Source organism: Vidua chalybeata, chromosome 2, assembly GCF_026979565.1.
Source record: "Vidua chalybeata isolate OUT-0048 chromosome 2, bVidCha1 merged haplotype, whole genome shotgun sequence".
NCBI classification, from domain to species: Eukaryota; Metazoa; Chordata; class Aves; order Passeriformes; family Viduidae; genus Vidua; species Vidua chalybeata.
In genome coordinates this window covers 86,953,420-86,972,506 of record NC_071531.1, presented here as the reverse complement: position 1 = coordinate 86,972,506, position 19,087 = coordinate 86,953,420, and the positions used below count along the sequence as shown (strand labels likewise).

General features: G+C 36.4%; 1 protein-coding gene across 3 annotated transcripts in view; it reads right to left on the bottom strand.

Annotated features, from left to right (window-relative positions):
* The window catches only part of AASDHPPT (aminoadipate-semialdehyde dehydrogenase-phosphopantetheinyl transferase), a 30,573-nt gene that overhangs the window by 11,195 nt on the left and 291 nt on the right, over positions 1-19,087 (bottom strand). Inside the window, exons 1-4 of one of the 3 annotated variants that reach the window (XM_053934739.1) lie at positions 18,846-19,010; positions 17,834-18,059; positions 4,713-4,834; positions 3,820-3,981 (exon numbers count right to left, since the gene is read on the bottom strand). In XM_053934739.1, coding sequence (XP_053790714.1) covers positions 3,820-3,981; positions 4,713-4,834; positions 17,834-18,059; positions 18,846-18,989 — 654 coding nt within the window. In that variant the 5' untranslated portion in view covers positions 18,990-19,010. Of the gene's footprint in view, positions 1-3,819; positions 3,982-4,712; positions 4,835-17,833; positions 18,060-18,570; positions 18,660-18,845; positions 19,011-19,087 lie in introns of those variants that run through there. The other 2 variants (XM_053934741.1, XM_053934740.1) reach the window with 2 other exon arrangements.

Here is a 19,087-nt window from a genome sequence, read left to right as displayed (position 1 = left end):
AAACTGTACCTTCCCAGCCAGCAGAACTGATTGATGAGTAAATCCAGTTGGATTAGCTAGTCTTAGAAATGAAAGTTTCTATTATTATTTATTCCTGACAATGCAACAGGATTAACTTCTCTTACTGAGGGTGAAAGATGCCAACTACAGTTGCACACCAGCAATTACTAAATATGTTTCAAATTGACCCAGGTAATCTCTCTTTAAAATTCATGTTCTGGAAGTAATTTATTTGCATATAAACAAACCAAGGAAATATTTGTTGTGAAAAAATGCAAAAAGTTATCTGTGCAACAGCAGTCCTGCCAGATGATTCTTAATGCCAGAGCAAAATTTAGGATAAATCATGTGCTTTCTGTATTAAATAATTGTATCCAAAGTTGAGGTAGGTACAAAAACAAATGTGTTATGTCTTATTTAAGATTTTTCTTTAATATTGATTCCAGTAAGGACTATCCAGTTATTCTGCCTGATCAATTGTACACAACTGGGACTAATAAGAAAAGGGTCACAAATATATTTAACATTTTACAAATGACTAACTAGGAATTTATTTTTCATCATCTCATAGAATGGCTTATATTGGAAGGAACCTCAAAGATCATCCCAGGGACACCTTCCACTAGACCAGGTTGCTCAGGGCCCCATCCAATCTAGCCTTACACACTTCCAGGGATGGGGCATCCAGAAGTTCTCTAGGAAACCTTTTTCTGTGCCAATATAGTTCCAGTGGCAGTATATTTTTCCATATTTAAGATCTGCTACAAATCTGTCTATCTTATAAACTTACATTGATCTCTTTAAATGACAGAACTTGTCATAACTGTTTTCTATCAACTTCGTTCATTTTTACTAGAATTAACTACTATTTCATTCTTGTCATAGTAGTAGGCAGCTCATACCACTCAGCCTCCTCACTGGCAGGGCGTTATGAGAAACTGGAGTCCTTGACTTTGTTTCAATGTGTTAAGAGCACTATTCTCATCCTGAATTCAAAACACTGCACTATGCCTACTACTAAGAAGAAAATTAACTGTACCAGAGATGAAACTAGGACAATTTTCCAAGTTTATTTTCTTCAAAGGAAGTAAATGCAGCATATAGAATTACCCATAATAACAATCATCATCACCATCATCATAATGACTCCATCCTAAATCAACACCCTGACAAAATACTGTTATCTCTCTTCACTGGGCTAGATGTCCTTTAGTTATTGACAAACAAAGTCACCTTTTCAAAATGAGGAAAGCATGTACTGTCTACACGAATAAAGCATATTCAACATATATAGCAGACATGTAATATATGTCATAGAGCAATATACAAAAACAAGACCCCAAAGCTAAATCCTTCCATCAAGACCAAACAAGAAGAGCCTGTTTCTGATCAACTGCCTTCCATTCAAGCCAAAAAAAGGGGGGTGTGAATGAGGGCAAAGATACTTCGAGCAAAACTAAATCCTTGGTAAAAGGACCACACAAAGTCAACTACAAAACAAAGTAGTTAACTTGGTATTTACAATGAAAGAGGAGAAACCTTTTTCCACTGTTCACAGGAAATTCTATCTAGAATTTGAATTGGCTTTGCTCTGACTGTGAACAGTTACAGGGTGTCTAAATAGTGCTAACTTTGATTTGTTCTGATTCATTAGTATTTCGCTTGACCTTTTAGTCATGACAAGTATAAGGTGGAGGATCTCTTCCTGGTCTTTATGAACTTAAAGTTATCTTTTTTGTATTACATGGTATTTTCTGAAGAAGATTTCAGAATATTTTTGTGTAATTTAAATGGATAAAATCTCCTCTATTTCTCCCTTCCATTTTTAGTAAATTAGCTTCTTTTTAAAACTGAAACGAATCAATCAAAAATATGTGATAATTGAATTTTAAACAGTCTTGCTCTCATTGATCACTTCCTTTCACTAAGATATACGTAGTTCTGAAATGTAGAAGCGAGCCATTATATTTTTTTATTTGATAGACAAGCTCCCTAAAGTAAAATTGGCACAACAGGGAACCAAAGAAAAGACTGTATCAGAAATATGTAGTCTTACAAGTGACTCTTTCAGATTTCTCAAAATTAGTGTTTTCAACTAAAAAGTTATTTCAAAAATCTGACGAGACCAAAAGAAAGAATCTTCTAAGTAAGAAAATGGACATAAAATTTTAAAAAAACTTGGGAAAAGACAAAATAGTAAAGCAATGCTTAATTTTAAACTCTCCAGAGATTGGTAACTGAAAAACATTTTATGTATTTAATTTTAATGAATGTTGATATTTAAATGAAATTATATCCCAATTGAGCTTGTATTTAAAGGAAACTTGATATTAAGCCCTTTCTTTGAAATACAAGAATCTGCCTCATTATAATGCTGCACTCTTGGGAAGCAGGTGAGCAAATGCGGAAGTGGAGACTGAATGTTCTAGCAGTATGAATGTGCATGAATGTTCTAGCAGTAATTACTAAGTAATAAGGAAAATCCAAAAAATTAGAAAGCATTTAAGTATTACAGGGAGCTATCTGCATCATCATCTCCAGACTATTTCTGTCAATCAACCACAGGCACATCAAAGACCAAAATCAGGAGTTCCAGCATTCAATGAAGACAGGCAGATGCTCCCTTGGCCATGGGGCACTGCAGTAACACAGAAAGCTTTCTGGTACAGGACGTATCACAGGCTTTCCCAATAACTTCTTTTGCCAGTGCAATTCCAACTAGTGAATTTCATGACATACTAATATTGCTATACTATATAGGAATTGAGTAAGAGGACTGATTTAGTATGCACAGACTTGTAACACAAAATCAAAAATGGACAGGAATGCTGAATGGAGGAATGAACTGTGAGGAAAGAAACTTATACTCTGAAGTTAAACATTACTGGAACATTCATTCTTTCATACCTTGTGCACAGGGTACATGTAGTTTGTATACTACAGAAAATAAACATAAAGCAGAAATTTGTCACTTAGACAGTTCTATTGGAACAGCTGTCTCCAACAATACAAGTATTTTCAAAATGCAAATATGTATTTGAAACTGAATAATCTTAATGAAAAGTGCACTTGACAGTTTGTTCCATTTTTTGCTTTGTTTAAAGGGGTTGAACAAACATGCCTCAGGGGCGTAGAGAAATGGGATTGTAATTTAATTTGGTCTTAAAGCTTGATTTTTAGGTAATTAAATAATTTGAGGTAATTATGAATCGGAATCATATCAGCTGGAAAACACCTTCAACACCAGCAAGTTCCAACTGTTAACCCAGCACTGCCAGGTCCATCAGTAAACATGTCCCTCTCAGTTTTTCTTCTATGTATCCTTTAAATTACACAAGATGATACTGATAATTTCTTACCAAATCTGGAAGGATAGATGTTTTAGTGATAAGTCCCAATAACTCTGAAGAAGGAAAACAGAAGCCCAAACCCCAGGACTCAGACTATTGAGATCAACAATTCTAGATCAACTGATGAAGAACTTTAAAATCTTAGAGATGTTCAAGAAATCAGGTCTGAATATATTTCTGTGAACTTCCTGCATACCTTAGGATGACCTTCCCAGAGTGCAGAAAATATATTCCAGGCACAGGAAAAATAAAAAGACATTATAACAAATCCATATATGGGATGTCCTTGCAATCTTAAAAAAATTCTTTAAAATGCTGCAGATTTATATCCTCAGTTTTGATTAATATAAGCTCAATGGGGTTATACAAAAGAAAGATGTGAATTTGCAATTAAAAAAAAAAAATCCAACACGCAATGCAACAATAAGGAGTTGAGACTGCTTATCACTAATGAAAACATGTTCTTTACCTCAAATATCCACTCCTCTTCTTTTTCTCCATCCAGAAGCATTTTTGTATCCTTATACACCTTCCCTATTTCCAGTTGTAATGGAGACACATTAAATTCAATTCTTTGCAAGTTAAAGCCAATTCCAACTCCAACAGCCTTTAAGAAGCTTTCTTTTAAGGCCTAAAAGACATAAAAATGTATTTTATTTACACTGGCTACAAACTGTTTTTTAAACTGCTATTTACTGTTCTACAAACGTTACTTCTGAGCACACACTGCAAACAAAATAAATTTAAGACTTATACTACTAAATGTGAGGCTAGACTGATGAAATTATCAAGAGAAAAAGTTATCAGCATAGTTTATACCCAGCCTAACCAGCTGCAATTAAAATAAATATGCAATTGAAATTACTCAGAAGCACATACAGATATGTGTATGTGAATATGAATGCTTTACCTTGTTCTGGCTATGTTTTTAATACTACTAATAAATCCCATTGGAAATATCAGCTGTACCATGGTTCTCAAAGTTGTTCTGATATTAAAATAATCACTGAAATATAAAGTCCAAGAATATCTCCACATGAAATAGTATCAGGTAGCACCAGGGGGGTTTAGATTGGATAATGGGAGAAACTTCCTCATCAAACAGTTTTTCAAGCTCTGGAATAAACTGCCCAGGGAAGTGGTTGAGTCATCCTGAAATTCTTTAAAATATGGATAGAGGTGGTGCTTAGGGACATAGTTTAGTGGTAGATTTGGTAATCTTAGATGTCCTTTTCAACATAAACCATTCTATGATTCTATGCAACTACAGAAAGATTACATTTTTACTATGATGAAAATAAAAAATTATATCAGAAAAGAATGTGAACATTTGCAGACTTTGAATAGGAAAAGAAGTATTACCCAGTGCCGATAAAACATATCCAGCTGCATCCATTCATTACTCATTGACTTGATTACATCCCACTCTGTTTCAGTAAACTGTCGCTTCATTATGTGAAAGAAATTTGGAATTGAGCTACTACCTATAAATCAGACAGAGATAGTTACAGAAATTTTAACAGAGTAGTAATAATAAGCAAATGAATTACCTCACATTATGGCTCTAGAAAAAACTTGTAAGTAAAAAAAATTATGAACCAACTCTGCTCCACAATTTGAATTTATACAGCCTCAAAGCAGTGAGCTGATGGTTGTTCAGGATGCAGCATTTCCAGCGTTCTCTAAAAGGCAAAGTATTTAACCAATGATAATTTTATATAAACATAAAAAATTTATATTCGATACAAAAGTAGGATATACAGTCTCTGGCATCTGACAGCTTGATCTAGTAACATTTTATAAAATAGCATGCTGTTTGTCAAAATTTATCAAGCTATTCTGCCTCCCACCTATGCTGGGATACAGAAGAAACACTTTTTTAAGCACTTAGAGAAGCACAGTCTTCTGAATTTATCACACACATATTAAGCTATTTGGATTGGATTTATTCTGGAAGAAAAATGTGGGTAGAGAGGTGCCCATAATAACAGCAAGAAATATACCAATGGAAAAAGAATCCTCCAAAAAACCCAGCCTCAAACTACCAAACCTTCAAATCCTTAAATTTAAGCTTCCTCTAAAAATAATCACAGCTGTGTGGCACTGCAGCAGTTCTTTGGGGGCTACACCACTTTTCCCCACTAGTCCAAATTTACCTTATAGAAGACACTACAGTGTGTAGTTATATTGATCAATGGCATTTCTATAGTACCTTGAAATCTGTGGACCTTGTTACAAGCTTGGCTACCCATAGCCTATGTTAATCAGTATCCCATGCAAGCTTCCAGCTGGGAAGTCCAGCTGGGCTTACAGGTGGCTAAAGAGACAACGGCAGAAAATAACCTCTTTTCTCTAGTAGGGATAATAAAAATCTGGATAGAGACAATTCCATATATTGAGACAATTTCTTTGATAGGCTACTCAATGTTCGTACTAAAAATATAACATCAGTCATATCTAATCCAAAACATTTCCCCCCTCCTAATACCATGCTACTTTGGAGAACCCACTCACTAAATAATTGCTTAAGATGCATATTCTAACTGTAGTTGTGCCAGTAATTCTTTGAGTTGACTGGGCAAGGAACTTTCCTTTTCTATGCTCATGTTCCCCATCCTAAACCAGGGGTAAAGGCATCAAGCCTTCTCTATAAAATGGTTCTCTTCTACAGATATCTAAGCAGTAAATAAAAACAGGTACTGGCAGCAATAATAACTGATCTGAACAAACCAATGTTACACTAAAGCACACATTCAGGTTTTCTCACAATTTCCAAACCATACTGCAGTCTGACATACATGTCCCACAAGACATGGCAGTGACACTTCAGAGATGCCCTCAATTGCAGAATTTTGAGACAGTTGCAGCACTTAGCTAATGGAATGATCCAGAACAGTCTAAGGACAGTACTAACTCTCCTCTGGAGAAAATAACAGTAGAAGAAAAAAGCAACCACAATGTTATGTATGCTGATGAATTACTGAGGCAAATTCTATATCCATCTACTTACACAATCCAACTTCCCTGAAACAAAAAAAAAAAAGAAAAAAAAAATCGTTGAACTTGGATCAAGGTATTTTCTTTCACCTCTGTGTTTGTATGGTCCATTTTACAATCAAATAACTACAAATAATTAATACCTGCTCTAGACAATCCACATTTTTCCCCCCTTCTCTCTTTTCTTGAATATTTAAGACAACAGTGATAAAGCTCCAGCCTGTTCTTGTGATTCAAACTACAAAACATTCCATAATGTCCTGGTGTACCCTTCCTCCTCTATTACTTTCAGAGAGCCCTCCTCCTTTCTATAACCCAGGACTACCAGAGAAAACCATGTAAGACTATTCACACTACACCACCTTCAGCATGGTACATAAAGGTTCCTGCGTTGTCAGTCCTGCTATCCCAGCTTTATCACATGTGGTGAATACACTTGATGCTTAAACCATTTAGTACACCAAGTGCATATCAAATCCATATGCTACTGCTTTCTTCCTCATTGTTCACCCCTTTTATTGCCCTAGGTTTCTTCAACTGTTCAGCTACCCTTCTCAACACTCATGCTCAAATTCACATTGTGCTTTCCCCTCCACTCCCACCTTCTGTCAAGTTCCTCCTTTGAAAATCTCGGGCATCACTTTGTCCTTAAGTGCACTCACTCCCCGTTTCCTTAAGGCAGTACAGCTGCTCTGCTCTGAGGAACAGATCAGAGGACTTAGGATTCCTGTTCTCCACAAGTTACCTGCAGTACCATAGCCTGCCTAGTCCATTCCCCCCTATTTGCTTCACTAACAGAGAAAGACAGATTTACAAAACCATTGGAAAAAATGTAGGTTGAAAAGGACCTTTGGAGACCACCTGGTCTAACCTTCTGTTGAAAAACAGAGCCTTATGTTGGGTTACCCAGGGCTCTGTCAAGTAGAGTATTTCACCCCTTCTCTGGGGAACCTAGTCCAGTATTCTGCCGTTCTCATGGTGCAGACTTGTTCTACAGAGACAGAATTCCCCCGGAAGCAACCTGAGCCTTCTGCCTTTTGCCCTGTTCCAGTGCATCCTCATGAAGACAACTATGTACATCCTCTCTGCACCTACATTTCAGGGAGGCTGTGATTAGATTACCCTCTTTAGAGCTTTCACCTCTTCAGGTTCAACAAACCCAGCTCCACCAGCATTTTTACATTAGTCAAGTTCCCCAACCCTCTAATCACCTTGGTGTCCCTTTGCTAAACGTCCTTCAATTTTCCCATGTCTCTCATGACATAGGAGATATGAAGGAGACAAAACTAGAAGCAGCAGAAAGTTTCTGTTTAAATGCTATGTTTTTTGCTTTTAGTTTGATTTAAAAACACAGACTCAAGTTGTGGTCAACTACTTGCCACAATTTATAAAAAACTTTCTTTGAAAGAACTGGAACAAGTCCATACAGCAATTAATTATTTGGTTTTAAATTTTCATTTCTAAAGTAGCTCCCCTTCATCAACTTGTTTCAGAAATAAACTGACTTTTTAAGTACTTCTTAGTCAGGAAATAGAGTTCTTCAAAATAACAAACTAACTCCTTTTAATGCTGAGCATTAATTATATTGCTGTCTCTGATTTAAAAATACATGCCTTGTTAATAAACATCAGCTCCTTAAGAGTATCAACTGAGTAATCTTTCAAAAATTGTATTCTAGTCATTAAAAATAAAACCTAAACCCAAAGTTAAGTTTCTTCATTAAATTATAAGCACACAACACCCTGGAAATTTTAGGAAGAGTGATGAGAGGAAATAGTGAGTGATACTGGAAAAAAGACTCCAGTATTAAGCCTGGAAAGTAAACATGCTATATACAGGTAAGTGTGTGTGTTCCTGTGTATACATATGTGTCTGCATTTTGGACTTTTTGTGTGAGCTATTTACATTAATACATAATGCCATGTTTTCCAGTGCAATGACAACTAGGTTTTTGTTAATTTTTTTAAAGACTAGGCAAAAAAACTGCTTTGCATTTTCCCTGTAGAACAGTAATGTCACAGACCAGATATAAAAGACTGATTTTAAAAAGAGGCAGGAGTGAAAAATAAGAAGACAGACTATATTTTCTAGTCCTGTTTGCAAATGCACTGTAGAAATAGTACATAAATACACCATAATTTCCCCCCCATTCTTCTACCTGCTAAAGAATCCAAACAAGCTGCATTTGTAGGAAGATAAAAGCAATCAGAATTAAGATCCATGTAAACTCTGATGCTATTAATAGTGAAAATTACTACCTATAAGGCTAATACAGAAATTTTTTACATTTTTACAAACATCAGGTTAATCATAAATCAGCTTTGGTAATACAGTGTATACTTCACAAAGGCAGGGTACAAACTTGTACCAAAAATTATTAGAACCATGCCATGCATTCTCAAAAACAATGAGAAGAGTAGATGACTGACCACCTTCACCTCAGGTTTTATGAGTTTACAGTCTTCAACTTCGTTTGGTCAGATACAAACAAACTAGCTTATAAAGCTACTACTGCCAGCTCATTGATCAACTAATCTCCTGAAAAAACACAACAAACAAAACCAAACCCAAACAAACACTCAAAATGAAAATATGAAACAAATGCCAGAATGCAAACAACCTCCTCATCAACTTGAACTGCATAAAAGAAACAGGTCAGTGATTAAGAACTAATACCTAATCAATACAATCAGTTCACTTTCAGATGGAAAACATGTAAAGTGGCAGTGTGACACCTCATACATAGCAAAACAAACAACTGAAGCATGAACAGCTCAATCTACATAATAATGTGAAACACAAGATAGCTATGATGTTTCTAAACTAACCCACTGTATTGGATGAATGTTTCAAGTCCTGGACTCTTGGGCTGACAAGAGCCTTCTTTTGGTGTAGGACCATATTTGATCATATTTTACATCTCTAAAGGAAACCAAAGTAACCTGATACAGAGAAAACATTTCTTCTGCAACAGATGCCCAAGCCCTAATTGTTTATTAATACCAACTAATCCTTGTACAGACATTTAGAAACAACACAAGGCAAATAATTAGTGAGATAAATGACTACCTTACAAGAACCAGATAGAACATTAACAATGGATGTTACCTCAATCTACTAGCTCACACAGCTTTTGTGTGAATTGGAAATTGGATTTACATTCTCTGACCTCCACACTTCCTGTCAGTATCCTGCAATTTTCCCAATTACATGTATGTTAAACATCTATTCTCGTCATGTTAATGTTGATGTGTTTTATCTTGGCATACACCAGAGAAGCACTAACTCTTAAATGCCTGAAAATTTGACATTGCCTCCTATGATTTACTCAACATTTCGAGATTATAAAAATGTCAATCTGGAAAATTCAGTCATAAGGAGACTGAAATAATTTCATAATGTTTTGATATTTTCTTTGCAGATAGCATCATTAAGTCTCTGCAATATTAGAGAAATTGCTAAGGTTTCAATTGCATTAATGTGGTTGGGTCTAACAGCAGTGATGAAGATTTAAGCAAGCTGCCTTGATAGTCAGTGTAAAACAAAAGGAAGTAAAGAGTCATAATGGCTTAGATAACTCTTAAAACTTGACTGGAAAAACAGCAGCTATGACTTGGTTAAAAAAAAACCAAAATAAAATTAAAAGCTGTTAACAGCATACCTCATAGCTGATCAATTTAAAGACAGGTAGCACACTGTCTGCAACAGATTCATGCTTTTTGCAATTTATTCTGAAAATTAAAAAAAAAAAAAACCCAGATCCTCTAAATTTTTGTTCAGACTCCAGAATATTTCTACATGCTCTTTCCATACCAAACATTCAGCTGAAATATACACTTGCTATTGAAGAGCTTGCAGTCAAACACACCAGGGTGCAAGCTCATGGTTGTATCTTACCTCTGAGTGGAGAAAATAAAAGCATTTAAAATACAAAAGGTCTTAATCACCAAGATGACTCAGGGACCTCAAATTCTTTGAGAAAAATGCACTTACAACTAAAAAGTGATAGCAAATAAGATAATGAGCAGTAATAACATAAGAAATTTCTTAACTTGTGTTTGCCAACTCTTATACCTTTTACTTGCTTGAGTTCTTTCCAAGAAGTTGTATGACCAAAGCTAGCAGAGCTCTAGGTAGCCACAATATTTCAGCAAGAACAAAAATGACCCCACAAAAAAGACATTTTAATCAGTTTTTTATTATAGAACATATATCAGTTACAGCAATCACTGCATTGCTAGAACAGCAGGAACTCCACTTCCTTTCAACAGTTAAGAAGTTACGCTGCATCACACTAAAACACACAACCCCAAAATCTAAATAAACATAAAAATACACTTTTCTTTATAAAGCAAGTCATGAGGACACAACCACAGATGTAAAAAAAAAAAAAAAGTCCAGGTGGTGTCTGACAATCTATAGTGTTACACTACATAGTACTACCAAGCCACCAGATGTCTGAGTTTTATTACATTTTATGAAGTAATATACTAGAATGTCTTTCTGCACATTCAGAGATATTGAAACAACTTAATATCATTTAATTAAACCTATAACTTAATGTCATTTACTAGTCCAAGAAAATAGATAAGCAAAAAAAAAAAAAATCACATATAGCAGATCTCCATTTCACAGTTTGTAAAGCAGGAAAAGTTAGGTATTTAGTGACAGTGTAGCTATAGGGAATGCACACCCGTCTTTAAGAAGCTAACACCACTGCAGAACCTGGGGTTGCATTGGAATCTAGCTGGTACTTGGTATATAAAATACCATACTGGATAAGAGGGGTGGGGAGGTAGCCAATTCTCAGTACCTAAGTCATCCTCATCTTCCATATGAATTTCACTACATGATTCACACTTTCTAACACCTCCTTCATCTGACTAATGCAAATTTTTCCTGGGAAGATCTGAGACCTTAGAAAGCACAAGCTGATTCAAACTGAGCTGGTTTCCCTTAAAGGGTCTGATGAGAGATGTCTCCTCTAAATTTGGTGTGGAAATGGTCCTCAGTATTGAGACACAGACTCTGGGACTATGTCCTTCAACCTCATGGTATCCTATGCAGTAAATGAATCTAATGAACAACAGAGTTGCTCTTTAATGGTAAAAGTCAGGACACTGCACAGAAGCCTGTCCCAGAACATGAATTGCACAGCCGAATGCAGTAAAAATATCCCTTATTTTCACACTTAAAACTTTCCCACCTCTGTCTGTACACCATCCTTCCCTCTTTTCCCCCTTCATTAGTGAAGTCCTAAAAACCACACATGATGACATAAGCAGTATTAGTGTTTTAAATTTGGGAATCAATCTCTCCTACATAAGGACATTCTTTAAAAACAAATAAACAAAAATCCAAAGAAACCAAAACCTTATAAAGCCATTTGTTTGGCTTGCCAGCAGATGAAAGAGTGTTTGTCCCACTTGACAGCTAATACCCAGCATGTTTTGCTTTGTTAGGTCTTCCCACAGAGAAGAGACAGCAGTCAACTAGTCACTGGCATGTTGTCCCCCCATATCCTTCCCTGTATCATCACACAAACTAAATTTTGCCACTACAGGAGCTGTCTTTTATCCAGCCAAAATATACAAGGAAAGATGCGAGTGGAAGATAAATGTGCTGCATCATGGCAAAAGCAGATGAAAAAGCAGAGGCCCACAGATGACAAACTGATGAACTTCAATGGTCTATTCACCTGTATCTACTCTTGTAGATATCATCTCCAAGTGTTTGCTTTGCTTTTATTAAATTTGTTTTTACTAGGAAAGAAAAAGGAAGATATACATGCTTAACACAGAACCCAACAAGTCTGATGAACAAACCGGAAAACTGTGTAGAGCAAGATATAACTTTTTAATATACTACAAAATTGGATTTTCTAATAAAATATAACACAGCACATAATAGCTATGAATGCTTAGAATTCCCAACACCAACCCAATAAATGGCAAGAAAACATTTACCTTTGGAACTACCAAATGTCTCCCAATCCTAAAAGCTCCTGAAAACCTGACATAACATAAGCAACCTGTCATCTTTATTTAGGACATATAAAAATATTTGCCTTGTTGAAAATCAGAATTTCTCTTAGAAAGGAAATACACCAGGAAAATACAGCTGAGCCTATTTATATTACATTTATTGAGAAAAGCTGAAATAGTTAAGTTTCTAGCATTTCACAAGTCAGGATAAAAAAAATCTGCAAGTCTGTCTCTAAAAGACTGTCTCACAACCTTGAAACCAGTAAAGGCTCCAAACTCTAACACCTGTACATTCAATATCCAAATAAACTTCTGACAACACAAAATAAAGTCAGCTTCTATGTTGCAGTCTTGCAACAAATATATGTATCTGTAGAGCTGAAGCTATTGGAACTGGGCAGTGTTAGCAAGAAACTCCTCAAAAGGCAATTTTTAAACACCTACATAGTAATTACATAACCTTAGTCCTTGGATCAGATTTTTCTGCTGCACTTTCTTAATTTGGAAAGCCAAAGCTAAATGTCAAATGCTGAAAATCACTTTTAGTTTTGTTAAAAAAAAATCAGTTCTATTTAGCTGTTCATTGTGACAGTATAACTTAATTTCCCAAAACACCAATTTAGTAATAAATTGTGATTATTGTAAATTCAATGTGCAGAGTGAAAAAAAAAAAAACCACAACACCAAAACAATCTGACAAGCATTTTTATAGTTACTCTTCATTCCAACTGTTATTTTTAATAAAAGCTCCTAGTTTAGGATTTTTCTTTTCCTAATTGCTAGTTTTTTCCTCATTTTAAATATATATTCTCCACAGCCTAATTTTATAGTTCTGCATTTTGCCATCAGTTTATATTTTAATCCAAATCGTTTTACATTTTTCTATTAAGGAAATAGTCATAAAGGATTATGAGTGTTTCTTTGGAAAATAAAGGATTTTTCCTTTATAGAAGAGATTTAATCACAATATCAACTTTCTTTCACAGTTCATCAAGCACTGGTGCTTTATCAATTACAGAATTGTGTAATTCCCAGTTAAAACTGTGTTAGAAACATGAATAAAGCACAGCAATGAAACTGCTATATATTATACATTCTTTAAGAATACATTTAAGATGGCTGTTTCTTCCCAGTTGCAAACAGAACAAGGACAAAGAAATGCCTCCCTGTTTACTCAGCCTAAGTGCATAACATCACTGTGATTCTTTAGCTCAACAAGGATATATCAGCTGTTTTAACAATTGCACCTACACACCTAAAGCTGTAACATTAGCTAACAATTTGGTGTTTATCTCTAGCAGTAAAAGATTAGATACTGATTGCTGCTATGAGATATACTGAAATACAACAATAAAACCAAAAACAGTTAAAACTTTGTTTAAGGTAAAGGTAAATCACCTTAAGGACAAAAGCACTCTAACGAACAATCTGATTTGGAATTTGTTTCTAGGTCAGGAAATTCTTATTGAAAAGCTGAAATGAAGCAATTAAATAAGGATTGCAATTCAAAAAATTGAACATGGCTAGCTAAAAGACATGCCAAATGTCTGAACTATGATGTAGGTGAGCCTAACTCAATTAGGCTTAGGAATACACCAAAATTAACAGCACAAAGTTCAAAACTGTTTGGAGAGAGAGCTTTCCTCCACTAGCTAGACTGAAGTACAGTATTTAGCTTCTTCATGTGGGACTTATATACATATCTGACATGCCTCTGATTTGAAGAACTCTATCATCTCTTGCCCTACCTCACCTCAATAATGAGAATAAAAGGTGAAAAATGAGTCAAGTTCTTTTTATATTTCCTTCCCTCAGAGAAAACTAGTTTCAAATAATTAGGTGTTTGCACATAATAGCCTACTTTCTTAAAAAAGCATTTATTTGAGTATTTTTAGATCAAATTACTTTTTCTGTGAAAGTCACATGCAGAAATTTTACCCTTTTGTGTCTTTTAACAAGCAAGCCTAGCATAAAATCAAAATATTAATGAGAAAAGCTAATTCTACTGCATGCCAAATATTTAATTCTGGAATAAAACTGAGATTGGAGACATCTGGATCAAAGTAAATACAGTGGGATATGTAAGAAAGATTGCAGGCTGATTTTCAAAGATATGGGATGAACTGTTAATTTATTTATCTTTGAAAATCCATCTAAGCTAAAAAATTGCATTAGGGAAAAGAAATTCACTTGCACAGCAGGAAAGCTCTTGAGCCTAAGATCTAAACTTTTTTCAAATGCTCAAGGCAATCTTTATTAAGCTATAATTATTTCCTAAGTCTCTGAAAATGTTCTACTTTACAGAGCTTAAGTGACTGGTCAATCAACATCCCACACACCACTCAAACAAAGTCGACACTTGTTGCAGAATTTCTTTTCCATAAGCTAAAAAATCAAACACAACCTCATTTTTTTTCCACAGGAGTTAACAGTATTGTAAGAATCCTTCTCACTTCTTTTTTGAAAGGCTTAAAAAAAATTCATACGCTTTACCTGGCCAAATATTGTCCACAGACACTTCTACAAACAAATTTACAGGACAGTGTGCATTTTTCCAAATTACTCAAGAGTTCATCTTAAACTGTTCTAAAGTGAAGAAAAATAATCATTGATCTCAGTAATTCTTCAAAAATAATTAAACTGAAAGACTGATTTAAATCTACAATAACCTGCCAGATAACCAAAAGGCAGCAACACACAATACCTGAAGAGGATATTTTCCTTTTCTACCATCACTAGAGTATTTACTTCAATATCTAAATAGAGGAAAAAAGGTGATAAACTGTTGCACACTTGTGGAACTTTTGTAGAACTGCTGCTTTTTGCAGTGGTAAGAATAGCTTCTAGTGTGACCTTTGAAGAAGGCTATGTCTTGCAATAGTTTCATTTCTCAGATTTTAATAAGGAAGCACAAGTAAGATGGAAAGACGCAGCTTCTTACGAACAAAAAGTAAAACAAAAATACATAGGATGGATTAAGAAGTGACATAAAATGTTTATGGGCACCAGGACTCCTTGTTAAATAGTAGCACACAAACAGCAGACTTCTCAAAACTTCCAGCTGCATGATAGATACTCTTGTATATCTGCACTGCAGATTTTGCATACTCGCTGGTTGAACAATAAAGGAATGTAAGAGCTACAATACTGGAGACCTCAATCAAGATGCTGTTGGAGAACATCATCGGATGAAGCACTTTGTATTTAAACAAGTGTTTGAAGAAAACAAACAAACCTACTGAAATGTACTTTGTTCATAGGGAACTCTTTGTCCTTGTAGCTGTTCCAAGGAAAGAGATTTATAGTGGATCCACCTTCAGAAATATAATGTACTTAGCAAGTGCAGAACAAGAGCACCACTCAGTGGAACTATCAGAGAAAATAATACTGCTAAAGTCTGTGTTACCTATTCATAGCCCAGCAACGAAAAAGAGTTGAAGGTGATTCTACTAAGACAAAAATATTCATAAGAATAATTTCACGTGAAAAGATGGCCAGCTTTAAATTATAGTCTCTGTAATATTAAGTTCTAACCTAATATTACTTATTTACCTGCTCTTTCTCCGATATACAATTATTACATTTCCATTAGTATCTTATTTCTTTTTCAAAAATACAAATTATAATTACAAAAAGGAAGACATATGAGTCATCTTTCACTGTTCAATTTTTGGAATCACCAGCATCTCCCAAAAACACTGTCTGTATCAGATCTCACAGTATTACTTAGTCTTTAGACTTCAGAAATAAAGTTTAACATGCTTCATAAAACTTGTCAGCTTGACATTGACAACATGCCTTTAGAATGCCAGCTACATTTACACCTGCATAAAATACCAGCAGAGGATGTAAGATATCCCTACTTCCACATATAATTTTTTTTTATTTTTCTATATAAATTTGAATTTTGCAGTTCCCAAGAAAAGCTTCAAATACAAGTGCTTGAATGTTTTGGTTTTCACTATTTACCCACTGAAACTAGAAACTTTTTGTAATGAGGAATTAAAATTAGTGAGTCCTGTGGTAAGGCCAGTGGCAGGCCAACCAGAGTGTTTCCAAGGGTACTGTGTCCAGGTATTACCTTTTCCATGGCAGCATGTGGAGTGCTGTGTTTTAGGTCTATGCCTAAGCCAGTGTTCATACCACACTGGTATCAGCAGTGTTTGCACAGCATCAAGGCCTTCACTGTAACTCTGCTCCCCCAGCAAACAGGCGGAGGGTGTGCAAGATGCTGTGAGGAGACACAGCTGGGACACCACCTTGCTTGCTTTGCCTGAGAGAGCTATGGTAAAAGTACCAGCTTCAAGTTTAATCAGGTTATTTGGGCCCTGTTGTTACCTGCAGTCCTGTCAGGAGTGCCCTTGTACCAAAGAAGCCTCACCCACTAGACACAATTCCTGTCACAAAACACGCAACAGCTCTGGTGGAGGACCCTCCAAAGGCTGTCCTGTGGCCTCACATGCTGACCAATGTGTTCAGAGTGAGGGTCTACAGCAGGTGTGACTCACGGGAAAGAACTTCAGATTGCAGCAAAGCTTCTGTGCATCCTAGCTAAACATGATAATCCAAAACTGTACAGTTGTAGCTGTCATTAAAAAGGTATAAAGTGATCAGACAGAAAGTTATCTGTCAGTGTTTACCTGAATCTCTCCCTTACAACACAACGTACTTTGCAGCATAAAATGCTGGGTAACTCCAAAAACTGTGAAGAAAGATTCTCTAAGAACACAACTACTACTGTCATATGTGGTCAAATGTTTAAGGACGATTCTAAAAAAAACCAGAATTCCAGTGAATCATAAGTCCCAGTATGTTTCTCCTTTAACCCAGTCATGCTCTGGTGAGCATTTGCAAACTAAATCATCTCCATAAAACTGTATTTAAAAATACACTTTGCTACAATCCTAATTTTGATCCTGAAGTTTACTTCACAAGTTTATTTTATGCAAATGAATAGGCCAATAACTAAAGTTTATTAAGTTTAGTCTTTTCCCAAGAGCACCTCACATGTTCCGTCCTCATCATCCCCTCTCACTGAGGATTACTGCATATTCACAGCCAATCTGTGTTGCCAGTTGGCTGACACATAAAATGTCCATACATATGGGACAACTGTGTAACACAGTCTATGGAGTTCTTATGGGGATGGAGCCCATTGTCCCTCTTTGGGAAGACATCCCTCCTTCTGCCTCATACACAGCAAATCCATAATTAAAGTATTTGCAGATGCTGGTAGCGCCCATATGATAAAAGGATTCATGATCTTGTTTTCCCAGGGTTCTACTTCTCTAAATGAGAAATATATCCATATCTGTCCTACAGTGCACCCCAAAATAAACGAGGAGTGCATTTTACAGCTAGAAATCCCAAACACACAATACACTCATACACTCTCTTCTAATTACACTAAATTTCTAGGACATGGATTGGTTCTTTGGGAAATGCGAAAACGTTCAGTACTCAAACACTGCAGAAACTGCTTTAGTCACCATAATGAATTACCTGGTAAATCAGTCTTCATAATATCAATGCCAACTTGAAGCTCAGGCTCAGCTGCAAGGACTGCATAATCTCCTTGGTGAGAGACATTGAAGTTGTAATTTGAGTTGATACTGAGTAAGTTACTGGCCAGGAAAGGTTTTCCTTTTGGTGTCCTTTGCAAGTGTACTTCATTCCAAGGTATGCACAGCTCCTCTGCAATTAATTTCCGCATCAGCAGGCGACCAGCCTATGAAATAAAATGGAAGTAATTCATACAGAACTATTGTGCTACGTGGTTGCTAAAAAATCACTTGCCTAAAAAACGTTGGTTTATTACTATTGATATCAAGTAGTGTATTTTAGCGAAAGAAGTTAAATTTCTCCCTTTTGTAAAAGCTGTGTCAAGTAAGTTTAAGCAGAAGAGTCCATCAGGGTATCAAATACATTGTCACTATTAGTGCAATTAACACAAGTCCCAGCCTAGACAAATCACAGTACTTCCTTTCTACCTTAGTAACTTATTTACGATACTTTATGGCACAAATAAATACTTTTTACACCACCCTGAGCAGTAAAATTATCTCAATAGTCTTCCTTTCAGTACATCTATTCACTACCTAGGCGCTAAATGAAACACTCAACAGCTAAAAGTGATGAGTAAGTCCTTCCACACTAATGAGCAGGCACGTATTAATGTATTATTAAGCGAGATTTAAACCCTGGATCTTCTAAAACAGCTTTATTCTCCTAGTCATTACCCCGATGTCCTATGTACAGTCCCTCAGGGTGCGCTGATTTTGTCTCCTGACTTGGTATCACGACTTAGAAGTTGTGAAGTCTTTCAGAGTAGCTACTGACAGCAGCCTGCCGTCCCTCTTGGCCCCTCAGTGAGGCAGAGCTTCATACTTTTATACAGGCCTTATCCTTTAGCTTTACATCCCTGAAATGCCCTCGCACGGCATGTCCGACTGATCAGGAATTTGGGCAACGCTGACTGTGCAGAGAGACAACCGCGTCCCGGCTCCCCATGTACCAAGGCGGCTTTGGCATCGCGGGCAAAGACAAACTGGCCGATGCGCTCCTTCTCCTCGGGCTGCACCAGCTGCGCGGCCAGCAGCCACTCGCGGCGGCGGGGTCGCCAAGCGCCGCAGGGGAAGGCCCAGCGCACGCTGCCCATGGCCCGGGCTCGCCGCGCCGCCCCGGCCGCGCTCCCTGCGCCCGCCCCGCGCCGCCGTGACCCGCCCCTTCGGGCCTGGCGGGAGCCTATCGGCGTGC